This window comes from Paramacrobiotus metropolitanus, unplaced genomic scaffold, assembly GCF_019649055.1.
Source record: "Paramacrobiotus metropolitanus isolate TYO unplaced genomic scaffold, Prichtersi_v1.0 Parri_scaffold0000003, whole genome shotgun sequence".
Lineage (NCBI taxonomy): Eukaryota > Metazoa > Tardigrada > Eutardigrada > Parachela > Macrobiotidae > Paramacrobiotus > Paramacrobiotus metropolitanus.
In genome coordinates, this window is record NW_026570223.1 from 3,468,110 (window position 1) to 3,480,374 (window position 12,265).

At 38.9% G+C, this 12,265-nt stretch overlaps 3 protein-coding genes across 5 annotated transcripts; all 3 read left to right on the plus strand.

The window, feature by feature from the left end:
- Positions 1-1,757: 1,757 nt before the first annotated feature.
- LOC129594893 (cyclic nucleotide-gated cation channel alpha-3-like) lies at positions 1,758-6,597 on the plus strand. 3 transcript variants are annotated; one of them, XM_055491755.1, is made up of 9 exons: positions 1,758-2,485; positions 3,137-3,608; positions 4,006-4,072; positions 4,342-4,436; positions 4,608-4,645; positions 4,747-4,951; positions 5,096-5,124; positions 5,328-5,517; positions 5,972-6,597. In XM_055491755.1, exons 1-9 carry the CDS (start codon positions 2,361-2,363, stop codon positions 6,518-6,520), a joined length of 1,770 nt encoding a protein of 589 aa, XP_055347730.1. In that variant the 5' UTR covers positions 1,758-2,360; the 3' UTR covers positions 6,521-6,597. The 3 variants fall into 3 exon arrangements, with proteins under 3 accessions (XP_055347730.1, XP_055347738.1, XP_055347745.1); XM_055491763.1 differs by lacking the exon at positions 1,758-2,485 and adding an exon at positions 2,803-2,941; XM_055491770.1 differs by lacking the exon at positions 1,758-2,485 and adding an exon at positions 3,002-3,077.
- A 382-nt stretch (positions 6,598-6,979) lies between these two features.
- LOC129595865 (probable 39S ribosomal protein L24, mitochondrial) lies at positions 6,980-9,029 on the plus strand. Its single transcript, XM_055492999.1, has 5 exons — positions 6,980-7,627; positions 7,910-8,005; positions 8,083-8,189; positions 8,434-8,570; positions 8,651-9,029. The coding sequence occupies exons 1-5, from the start codon at positions 7,391-7,393 to the stop codon at positions 8,785-8,787; spliced, it is 714 nt and encodes a 237-aa protein (XP_055348974.1). The 5' UTR covers positions 6,980-7,390; the 3' UTR covers positions 8,788-9,029.
- Positions 9,030-9,344: 315 nt separating this feature from the next.
- Positions 9,345-12,019, plus strand: LOC129595510 (coatomer subunit epsilon-like). Its single transcript, XM_055492554.1, has 9 exons — positions 9,345-9,656; positions 9,845-10,029; positions 10,105-10,210; positions 10,610-10,659; positions 10,964-11,017; positions 11,072-11,153; positions 11,223-11,378; positions 11,506-11,649; positions 11,724-12,019. The coding sequence occupies exons 1-9, from the start codon at positions 9,555-9,557 to the stop codon at positions 11,778-11,780; spliced, it is 936 nt and encodes a 311-aa protein (XP_055348529.1). The 5' UTR covers positions 9,345-9,554; the 3' UTR covers positions 11,781-12,019.
- Positions 12,020-12,265: the final 246 nt, after the last annotated feature.

Consider the following 12,265-nt stretch of genomic DNA (forward strand, 5'->3'; position numbering starts at 1 on the left):
TTATTGATGGGGAATTGTTGCCGCTGACTTTTATAGCCATGCAAATCTGTATAGCAGTATTCAGTCAAGATTCCGTAGTTCACGCGTTTTTTCAAAATATACGAGTACGTGTGAGCAAAGGCTGGACGACTTGGTTGACCAGTGTCCAGCCGAGAAAAGCCTTTAGAATGTGTCGTTGGGATACATGTATACATTCCTATGTATTGGAGGAGTAATGCATCTCTGATTGACGATGTGGCATAGCGCTTGCACATTTGCGTTTAGTACATTTCAGTTGTTGTTGTGCTGAAGTAAGGTTGACTTACATGGAACAAGAGGATTGACATGTGCTCTCCCCTCCCGCCCACCATCTTTTGCGAGGATTGGGGGGTTGTTTTTTAGCAAGGACAACGGGCCGGTTGCGCCGCTGACCCGTGTTCCGGTGCTAGTGTCTTCCTTCACCCAACGCCCAAATAAAGCTAAATCATTACGCGTCGCTGTTGTTGCCGTAGTCTGCATTAATGCCTTAATGGCGACCATCTGCTTTAAAGTACCAGTGGGACATCAGTATTTGCATTGGAGTACATGAACTCATTTCGATAAGAAGCGAGTTGCAATGATAAAGTTTCGAAAGTCGGTTTAATTTACTTTTTAGAAGTAATTTTCATGCAACAACTAATGGGCAAGCGAATGACAAATGGCTGAACCTATTCGACAGAATTTTATGTTGGCTTAGTCTTGCCATTTTGAAAAACATTCACCCATCCCGTAGAATGCCGGGCTATGGCGCAAGACGCGACAGGATGGGTGTTGTTCCCAGTCCATACGGTGTTGTCTTTACGGACTACGAGTACGAGTACTGCTTCGATCAGTTCTTGGCAAGATCTTCGGTTTTCGAGCAGCATGCACCGATGCACGAATAGCTAAAACATAAACAAGCGCCGTGCTTAGTAAAAGTGAAGCGCTTCCAAGTTTTTTATTATAAACGCATCTTGTTTGCACATTCTTAGCAGGATTTGCTGGTTAGTGTCACAGGGAGAAGGTTTCGAGGCCATAGCTGCCGAGGGTAGAATTCCGGCCAACCCAAATATAAATTCAAGAATTTCAAGCGTGTTAGGAAGCTTTCTAGCGGTCAGCCCATTTCATACATCCCACGAGCTATTTACAATAGAACCCGCTACCCGATAAATTTAATCTTTTAGCACCGGCATTCTCGCGCAGATTTTTCTGCAATTGTAGTTCCGTGTTTTAACTTAATCCTTTCAGTGTCAAATCTTTGTGCTGCTGCCAATGTGACCTGAAATTACAACGCTCACTGCTTTCCATCTTGGTCCTAAAACTAACCATCCCCAAAACAACAAAACAAATATCAGCTATTTGTGGAATGTAGGTACGGGTACTCGTACGAAAAGAACAAAAATCGACGGGCAGTCAGTCAAGCGGCCACCCATAGGGCATACTGTAAACTTACGATTAAGGTTAGGAAATATTTTAGAGAAACGGGTCTTATTTTAGACTGTAATAATTGGTTATAAGCCGGGCAATATGCCTCTAACAATGTTACTTTATAAGCACTTCGGAAATTGTGTGCATAGGGGCATTAATCTGTCAAATTTTATTGAGATAATTCCCTGAGCTGCGTGTTAAGCAAATCCTGAACGTTGAATATTAGACTCCTTTTTGAACGCTGTAATCCAGTGAAAACATCGGTAAACGTCCAAAGCGATGGTAATCAGTTAACTTAAAAGCCGACAATCATCTAAGCCAGTGTTCAGAGTTGAAATTGAAACCCTTCTCGGCGCAGACCAGCCGACAAGTGAAATCGGAGTCTCCATTCCCAACTCCCTTCCCAACCATGGGACAAAGTATTACTTTCGCATCCCTGAACGCACGTACCTGTATATACTTTGCAGCATGCATGATTTGTTTGGACGACAGGTGGTTTTTAGCAGTTGCAAGTCTGGCTTCTCTTTCAGCTGACTGACATCCTTAAGTGAAAACTGATGTATTAAACTTCTGTGCCCGCGTAGGCGTTTAAAATTAGTTTGTATCAGTTTTCCGAAAGTCACTATGATGCCAAGGACATGCTAAGGACACTAACGGCTCTTTTTTATGACGCTGTCTTCCAACCGGCCATTACTGTGCTTTTCGCATTACCTTACATTTTTTACCTGTTTTCGACGGAAGTCTACAAAAAAACCCTCTAATTCTATGCATGGCATGTATATTCCAAGACTTTCGTGATGACCTTTGCTATGGAGCTATAAATTTTTTACGAAAATCGTATCAAATTAATCTTTGTCGGCAACTTTGAGAACTGTATTGAGTTTGGTTAAACATTTTAAGGTAATCGAAAACTGCCGCAATACAAACTAGAAAAAATGGGGCGCCGGATGTCGTACGTGATCAGTACGCTGTCGACTAATGCTATGCTCGTCAACCATGCGCCAAAACCGTTTGATCCAGATGATTTGTTGAAGGATCCCATGCAAATCTGGTGTTTCAGGTAAATGTCTTATACTGTAGTGTCGTTAGGAAATGTCTAGAATGCAGTATAATGTAACCATTCCAGTCGATGGCCCCGCTAACTGTTTCAATTTCGTATTGACAATCTTACGGTATGGTTAAAAAAAAATTTTAAAAGCCGCTGACTCAGCAAAAAACGGCAAACTCTGAATGATATGAAACAAAAACAGGTAATTTCCGATTGCGTGAGATGTGAAAACGCAAATGGATTTATCACTGGCAGCGTACTAAATGTCTAAAACCACATTTTAGCATGAGATATCAAGTCGGTTAATCATAAAATCATATCTGCATATATACGTATTCGCACTGTACTAATTTTATGGTCAGTTATATTAGTTTCATGAAACCGTATGAGGTTGCACACATGGCTGCCGAGCTACTTTCGGGCGAATAGCACGGGTAGTTATACGCACCCCAGGGAAAGTTACTAATGGTAAAGTTATGCTCATACAGTCATACTTACGATTTTATGCAACTCTAAACTCGCGATCGTACGTTACATTTTACTGAAATCAAATCCAGAATCCGTAGTTATACACAACCTTTGTGTGTTTGTTCTAAGCTGGAGCGTAAGACGGTAGATGACTTAACCGAATATGTGGACTTTATAAGATTTTTGGTTCTTCAGGTTTCGCCCAGAATGGATGCTTGATCCTGAAAGCATACTATATTACCGATGGTCGTTTGTTGTATTTGTCGCCATTTTCTATAATATCCTGGTCATTATTCCTCGTTCTGTCTTTGACGAACTGGATGATGCGACGTACCTTCCTTATTTCCTGACGGCCGACTACTTGGCAGATCTGATATACTTTGTGGATATTTTTGTACGCATGTTAACAAGTTATCTGAAGGAATCTGACGGAATATACATCCGCCAACCGCGTAAACTCATGCGGCACTGGTTGAAATCATGGCTAGGAAAATTTGACCTTATCAGTCTGATCCCGACCGATATAGCATTTATTTGGGTTGGAGTAAATGTCCCATATACTATCATCAGGCTAAACCGGGTCCTGAAATACGGAAGAATTATAGAATTCACCAGGTTGACAGAGAGCCGGCTGAATGCAGGAAGCTGGTACAGATTGTTTATCTTAGTAAGTACACACATAAAGTGTTTATGCAAGGTGTTCTTCCTAAAAATTTCGCTAAAGCCCAACTTTATATAAGTGACTTAAACAATAGAACAGAAAATATAATTAACAAATTTTCCGATTTTTTAAGAAAAACACTATGGACACTTTTCATATTGCACAGCCATCATTAATAGGCAATAATAAAAAGTGCAAATAAGGACAAACTTCTTCACAGCTAAAATGCACACCTAAATTCCTAATATACCAACAATAAGCGCAGACTGGACCGTGGTTTATAAAATTTCGTAATTAGCGATTCCATAAATATAACGTATTCTTCTGCATTTTTGGCACGTCTAATCGGGTGCTCGCAATAGTGAATCATTCTCAAACAAATTTTACCACGTTTTTGTTTCAGCTATCCAATTTCCTCGTTCTCATTCACTGGAATGCATGTTTCTTTTATCTGATATCAGCGCGAGCAGGTAGGAAAAGGTTATGATGTTCTCTTTTTCGCTTTCGGTATACAATTAGTATGAAATGGGTGCCGAACTACTGCAAAATCGTACATATGTGTTTAATAATAATAATAATTATATTATTGTAATTATTCTAGTACAGCAAGTACTACGTACCATATTAATAGTTTGACTTCGTTTGACTATATTATTATAGTAAATTCTCGATTGCGAAATAGTGCAAATTTGTGACACAAATACAATTGTTTAGCTGTTTACAATCATATCTCTATCAGGGTTGGATTCCGATGAATGGGTCTATCCAGGAGAAAATGGAAAAAAACTGGATCATATAAGCATGAACACAGGGGATGGACACGCAAAAGATCCGGTAGATAAGTTTAGAGAATATGCTGGTTTTGATCGCACTTCTAAAAGTAATTCGGACAGAGACGCATTGTACGTAACCGTTTTAAGTTAATTAATTATAACAAAATTATTTATGTTTCGCTTCTCTGTTTCCGAACACATAATAACCTATATTACCGAGTCGCTTTTGTAGTTGTTGACGAAATACATCATCTGCTTCTATAGATCACTGTAAGTATATTAACATAGTAATTTTGTTTGTCTCATGCTAAGTTAATGTCAACACTAACTACTGACGGTGAAAATGATAACGGAATTGTCAATTATTGCAGACACACGTTGACCATGATCGGTATAGTAGAGCAACCGCAATATCCAGGAGAGTTACTCTTCATGGTGGGGAGTTTATTGGTATCCGTAATGTTGTTTTCCCAAATACTCGGAAACGTATCCAGAACGATTATCAATCAGGATATTCATGGGATGGAGTTCCGCACCAACATAACCAGTGTTAAGGCGTATATGGAGATGCGCAATGCAAGTTGTTATACCATATCATGCCCTGATATTTTTCTATATATATATGTATAATAAGCAATTCAAAACTATGTCTCACATATTCACACTATCTAATTATATTTAATGTAACTCGTAGTCTTCACTGATCTTTCTGTCTTGCAGATTGGCGAAGCGTTAAGAAAACGAATAATGTAAGTGCATAATTAACATAACCCTTAATCATGCAAACTACAATAGTTAAGCCGGGTTTTATGGTCGTCACATAATTCAACAGTTTTTTGTGACTGTACATCTATTATCTCATATTTGCCGTTGTTTTATATCTTAGTGTCATCTATTGTGTTATTTATTGTATTGGTTATTGATTGTGAGTTTTTGGTCTGCACAATTGCAGAAATCACTTTGAGCACCAATGGGTCACACGTGAAACAGTTGACGAAAGAAAAACTCTGACCTGTTTGCATGACAAGCTGGAATCGGAACTGTCAATTCAAGTCCACCTGGAAACTATGAAACGAGTACGAATATTCCAAGGCGTCGAACCTGGATTACTAATGGATCTCGTTATGAAACTCAAGCTGCAGGTACACTATTGTATTTGCATTCTGCTCACATATCGCAGCTGACAACGACTCCCGCGCTCCCCAAGCTCGCCTTATTTATTTACACAAACGGTGACAACCCTCTATCGATCTCCGCTAAGTCCGCTTTCCATTTTCTAACAGCTTATATATGCTTGGTGCAGCTTTGCAACACGAATGACAGAGAATCCTCGATTCATGATTAACTGAAATCGGCTGAAAATATGTATAAATGCGAACCCAGAGTTTGATTTGCTTCCCTGCACATACAAAAAATACGAAAAGGTCACCAAAGGCCGGAGTACTAAAAATTATGAACCTTAATGTTACTAGTTTAGTCTTAACTCTTAACTATCGTACCTTATATTATTTTTGTACATATGCACTCAATAATCTTGTAATCGTACTTGTCTGATAATATACCTATGTTATCGTACCTGTGACCGATTTTATGTAGGTTTTCCTTCCGGGTGACTACGTCTGTCGCAAAGGTGACATTGGTCGGGAATTGTACATCGTCAAGCGCGGTTGTTTGTCGGTAGTGTCCGATGATGGAGAAACGGTTTTCGCCACCATAGGAGAGGGCTCCGTGTTTGGTGAAATCAGTATCCTGAATATTGCCGGCATCAAATCGGGCAACCGACGGACCGCCAATGTGCGCAGCATTGGCTACTCTGATTTGTTCTGTCTTTCAAAAGAAGATTTGTGGGAATCACTGGGAGACTATCCGGAAGGGCAAAAGAAAATGGTAGAACTGGGTAAACAACTGCTGATCAAGGACAACCTTCTTGACACGGAGGCAGCTGAACAAGCGGAACGCCGGAAAAATGCCTTCTTAAACAAGCTGGATAATGTTGAGGCCAAGATCGAAAACATTCAGATACGATTTGCTAGTCTGGTAGCGGAACGGGCGGCTGCAGTACAGAAATTAGAAAAACGTCTTGCTAGAATTGATAAAATGATGAGATTGCAAGGGGTTATACCGGAAGAGGCGGTAGTATGCTAAATTTTTTACTGAAGCAAATTATTCTGAAAAAATACACTGCTAACACCTATTGTCAGCATAAAATTAAAAAATTAAAATCAATTGATGCTGTGATAGAACATCCACTGTCCATTGCCCGCGGGCACTGACTCCCATAAACTGATAAGCGAAACGATTAATCTCTGCTCATGATGGTTACTTAACTTATTTTCGGCGTATAGATCACGGTGATTTGGTTTAATCTGTATAAAAGTAACGGCATAAGAAGTAGCGGAACGATATGTAATGTGGAATGTACTTAATTGTATGAAATTAATAATATTATTCGGAAATCTGGCATCACCAGAAGACAAGGAAACTGCGATGTTTACATAGTACTGTAAAACATGCAATTGCAGACATGGCGGTTACGTGAAATTTTGCTATGCGGCTTAACAAATCCCAAAGGAAGAGTATTTACTAATTTACACTCTATTTAAAGCGGAAGAAGTACAGTATGTGGAAGTTTCAGGGATCACAACTCCCACTGAGTGACACGTTTGTTAATGAACTGAAAGAAAAAACTGAAAGTGAAAACTGAAACTGTTTACGATCTGGATCTGTCTTGGATATTCGGGCCATTATTTCGGAGCAACAGGGATCCTCAGCATCTTTCAGAATTAAAGGATTCTAGCGATCCAGGAAACTAGCAACTTCACATTTAGTATCTAAATTCTGCGAGCAGGTTCTTGTTTATTGTTGCGTCGGAATTCGCGCTAGCGTGAACATTGCTCGGATGCCATCGCATTATTAAAAGTTGTTTGCGTAATCGTTGCTCCAACAGTGTATTCCACTGAAAGACTTATTTATTTTGTCATTGGACTGATTGGAGTCTTTGGATTTACGTTCATCATGCGACTTTCAATTGCAAGGTTATGTTATCACCGAAATTTTCCTAAGGGTTACCTAAAGAAAGAGAAGGGCATTAAGCAAGACCCAAAATGGGAGCGAAGCACTTATCGATACACTGAAGAGCGTTTTTGGAGTAATTCGGAGAAGAACCTAAATCACCCTTCGAGCAGGATTGCGGATCGCGATAGATTAGTCCATGCGCCTCTTAAAAATTGGTGCATTTACCGTGGCGATTTGGTAAATTACAAGCAGATAACCAGAAAGAATTTAATTGTAAAAATATTTGGATTCTTTTGTCGCTTCGACTTGCAGTCACTTGCAGCCTTGCTGGCTAACATTTCGTTTGCGCCGCGTTAGTCTGTTTATTATTCTGTGGTTTTTATCGATGGAACCCTATTTTAATCTTCTTTTGGTTTGATATTTTTACACTTTCGAGATACTCTAAAATCGGTGAAACCACTGCTTTTTTTCTGCACTCTGTGGGTATCTGCGCTGTATAAGTTGTTTGTTACTTTTTAGGTCCAGATATTAGCTGGTAAAGATAAGGGGAAACGAGCTGAAGTGGTGCAGGTTGTTCGCGAACGGAACTGGTGCTTTGTCAGGGGAAAGAATCTTGTAAGCGTGGTGCTAATTTTCTGGTTTGTGTGCTGAATGATGGTTGCTGTTTCATTGCTTTTATGGTCACCACTTAGAAATATGAAGAGGTCGGGAAGGCCGCTGGTGTTCCGGCGCGGATCGTCGGGAAAGAAATGCCGCTGGATGTCGTCCACGAAGTAGCATTGATTGATCCAACAGACAAGTAATTTTATTGTTTAATGATACTATACTGGAAAAAAATTTAAATCAAGCGTCTCTCTAGCACTGCTTTTAGTAACTTCAAAGCAAAGTCTATTTTTATATTATTTAACTATTGAATGAACTGTTTGCTTAAATATTTAAAATCATTTGATTGGTAATACTTAACTGAATCGGTTAAATTATGACCGCTTTCACATGACCGCTTTCACAAAAATAAGAATCGTAATTTTTTTAACGTTCTGTAGTACGGCTACCCAGGTGGAATGGAGATATACAGAGGAGGGCGATAAAGTACGCGTGTCGAAACGTACTGGGCGAATAATTCCTTTACCGGTACAAGCTGAAGAGACTTACGAATACAAAACCAGAAGCAGCTATAAAGGTGAGAAAAATTGGTTTCGTTAGACTTTTCGTATAAGTTTTGAAGTTCGTGGATGTCTGAGTTGGTAATTTTTTTTTTAGAAAATCCCAAGGATACCGATGATAAAACTTTAAAAGAAGTCACATTCACTCCTGCTCCTCGGACTTTCGAAGAAGATATTATGCAAGCAATGGGCATAGTAGATACAAGAAAACCACCGCGAACGTTTTGGTATTAAAGTTAAGGCATTTTTTACGCCTCGGTGTAGCGATTTGTCTCGTTTTGATACGAAACTATGGTTTTTGGTGTAATCATGATCGAGAATTGAGTTGCTGACTTGCTGTAATAATTATGTATTTTGTTTTGTTGAACGAAAGAATGCTTGTAAGCGTTCGACGCTGCATTGGGAGCGCTCACTACTCAATCTTTGCTAGCAGTTTTTTTCAACTGGAAACGACGAAAACCTTCGAAACTATCAAATCGTTTACTTGGAATCCGTTTATTCAGAAGTAAAATGTTCGAAACGAGAGATCCAATTGCTGATTTAGTACAGCAGCACAAAATAGCAGAAACTAGAAAGCTTGTTAATTTTTCAAAACCAGACGCAGGTGCGTATTGTGGGTAATGAATGGCGGATAATTTAATAGGTACTTAATTTTTAAGACCTTTGTATCACAAGTGGCTGCCAGCTGGTTCAGTTAGCGCTTAGTCAAAAGTTGTCTCGATGAAATACCGCTGTCAAGGCGGCTACTTTATTCGCGTTGCGTTTATTAGAAGTCCACGTGTCCAGAATTTACAGTTACCATAATTTTGTCAAGTTTTGATTTTTCTTTTTTCAAATCTGACTGGGAGTGTTTGTTTTTGCTTTTGTTCATCATAGAAGTACTCGGAATTTTAGTTCTGACATCCACTTGTCTCAGTGGTGTGCCACTGCCTGAAGATTCAAGATCGTAGCTGGTGATCGCGAACATACAGTAATTACTGAAAGGACTCAGTTTGTCCGACATGGCTCAACGCGAACCTCCCGCAGACCCTTTATTTGACATGCGTAATTCATACTATCTGGGAGAATATCAGAAATGCATTAATGAGGCAATGAAAACTAAGGTAAGACAACTACTACAAGGGCCATTATTGAACTTTGTAGTCTGTGTTAAATCGCTACCCCGTTTTGCATTGCTAATCGCTGTATTTTTGCAAAGTCATAAAACTTAAAAGATGGTCTGCTTTCTTTTGCTGTACTTTGTGATTTTGTGTCATTGCGACTTAACACAATGTCAAATTCTTGAACGTAGGTTTCAGCGGCTGAATTGAAACTAGAGCGCGATATTTTCATGTATCGTGCATACATTGCGCTGGAGAAGTTTAAGCTGGTGCTGGATGAGCTCCGGAATACTCCGAGTGAAGAACTGAAAGCTGTTTGTTTGCTTGCGGAGTATATGCAGATTTGCCAGGCTAGCCAAATTGATGAATCCAAAAGGTATATATAATTAATGATTAATGATGTTAGTGCGCTATCGGCTTGTGAATGCTTGCGAAACATAAATCTTTGTAGAGCCACTGTCGTAAAGAAGTTGGACGAAAAACTCGCGTCCGGTGGAGTTGCCAGCACCAATTATGCAATGTTTATCGTTGCGGCATGTATTTATGGGTTGGAAGAGGTACGAAAAACTTATATCCTGGAAACTGTGGATAGATTTATATACTTGCATCGTTATGTAAATTTTGGTAAATGTTTAAACAAAAGAAGTTTTGAGTGCTCAGTTAAGAAGTTAATATATCTGCGGTACGTTTTCCTTCATGTTTGTTCCGTTTTTTCTTGTTTTTGTGCGTCATTATGAGATTGTTATCTGCAAATCTAGTCATGACAGTTGATTGCAGTTTTTCAAAATAACTTTTACAGTAGTATTGGCTAAAGGCAGTCCTTTGGCTGATTTTTGAAGTGTAATGTGCTTATCAAAAACAGTATTTAACATAAGTAACTTTAAACCTTGGCTTTCGTAACGCTGTACATGTTGCTCCGAAAATACTGTATTGAAAAATTATTTTTGTTTTGCTAGAATTATGAAGCTGCTTTGAGGATACTGCATCAATCTGACCATTTAGAATGGTAAGTTATTATCTGCCTTCTAGAAAAATAATTATTGTCTTGTCTTGCTAGATTTGGAATTATGATCTGCTTACTTGCTTCTGTTCGGCATTTTGAACAAGACTTAGTACGAAGCATTGTCACAGGGCTTTTGGTAAACTGCAGTAACTAAATAATCGCTGCCATTACAGTATTATGGGTTTTGACTTTTGACTAAAGTTGCCGAGACACGTTTCTTGGTAATGTTTGTTTTAGTACTCAGTGAAATGTAGTGGATTACAGTCCTACAAGTCTGAGATCTAAACTATTGACTTCCACTTTGCAGCCTTGCGCACACAGTTTTCATCTACTGCAAAATGGAAAGACCGGATGCCGCGAAGTATTTCGAACTGTTGATTTTTTTATTATTTTTGTCAAATAATTTTTTTCACAGAAAAACCGTGAAGCGGATGCAGGAGTTTGAAGAAGATGCGACTCTTACCCAGATTGCCGAAGCTACTGTTAATCTCCAAATGGTACTGCAGAATGACATTAGGAAATTTTATCGTTTTCTATCGGAGTTTTTATTTCGCTAAATGTTTCAGAATGGTGAACATATTCAAGAAGCATACCATATTTTCAAAGACTTATCTGATAAATATTCTGCGTCCACAATCTGCTTGAACGGGATGGTTACCGCACTACTTTGCATGGGACGATGGGAGGAAGCGGAAGGTTATTTACAGGAAGCATTGCAGAAAGTGAGATTTTGTAATTATAACAGTGGATGTCAGCTTTACTTGAGTTTTCTTTCTGTTTTGTTTTGCTCGTAATATTTGAATTTTGAAAACGAACTGCTGCGAGTGAGATGTGTAATTCAAATTTCAGGATCCAAATAATCCATCAATTCTGGCGAATTTAATAGTTTGCGGTGGACATACGGCAAAACAAGATGATGTAATTAATCGCTACATCAACCAGTTACAAGATTCTCATCCCAATCATCAGTTGACGCAGTTGTTCAACGTAAAAGTAGGCATATAAGTGTGAAGTTCTTTATTTATCTTTGAAGTTGTTACTGGTTACTCATATCTTGTTAATTGCAGACAAGAGAGCTCGAAAGAGCATGCCGACAATACGCGCCAGAAGTTGCATCGCCTTGAAAGATATTCTCGATTTGGGCAGCATGGCGTTTCGTTTTTCTCGTTTTCCAGTCCTTGTAACCTTTAGCGAAAATATTTCCATGCTTGCAGATCATTTTGATGATCGTGTGGCGCTTAAAAAATTGGTATTAACGCTTAGTGGTTATTTTCGTAATTGATTTTGGAAGTTGTCATTTCTCTGCACTTGTTTATTTCGTTCTTCGTTACCTGGAAAGGTTATTTCTTTAATAAAAGCGCTACATAGGAATTTCCGGGAAGATGTTCTACTTCAGGGCAACGTCAAAACTCATACGTCTTATACCAAAGCGGATAAACTTACCCAGTTTTCCTGGTTCAGTTTCAGTAATTACTTTGTTCTATGTCGCAAGTTCACAAACAGGATGTAAAGTAAAAGTATAAATCAAACTGGGTCATTATCAGTAAGTACGGCATCCGTGTCCAGTGAATATAAATCGCTAATTTAATTAATTTCCTCCTCCATGATC

Bases quoted from the DNA above. Each gene is read 5' to 3' on its own strand.
- LOC129594893 (XM_055491755.1), top strand. From the start codon at position 2,361: ATGGGGCGCCGGATGTCGTACGTGATCAGTACGCTGTCGACTAATGCT. The intron at 4,437-4,607 runs GTAGATAAGTTT...TCGCTTTTGTAG, and splicing joins ATGGACACGCAAAAGATCCG to TTGTTGACGAAATACATCAT. The intron at 5,518-5,971 runs GTACACTATTGT...GATTTTATGTAG, and splicing joins TTATGAAACTCAAGCTGCAG to GTTTTCCTTCCGGGTGACTA.
- LOC129595865 (XM_055492999.1), top strand. From the start codon at position 7,391: ATGCGACTTTCAATTGCAAGGTTATGTTATCACCGAAATTTTCCTAAG. The intron at 8,190-8,433 runs GTAATTTTATTG...AACGTTCTGTAG, and splicing joins TTGATTGATCCAACAGACAA to TACGGCTACCCAGGTGGAAT. The intron at 8,571-8,650 runs GTGAGAAAAATT...TTTTTTTTTTAG, and splicing joins AACCAGAAGCAGCTATAAAG to AAAATCCCAAGGATACCGAT.
- LOC129595510 (XM_055492554.1), top strand. From the start codon at position 9,555: ATGGCTCAACGCGAACCTCCCGCAGACCCTTTATTTGACATGCGTAAT. The intron at 9,657-9,844 runs GTAAGACAACTA...TCTTGAACGTAG, and splicing joins ATGAGGCAATGAAAACTAAG to GTTTCAGCGGCTGAATTGAA. The intron at 11,379-11,505 runs GTGAGATTTTGT...TTCAAATTTCAG, and splicing joins TACAGGAAGCATTGCAGAAA to GATCCAAATAATCCATCAAT.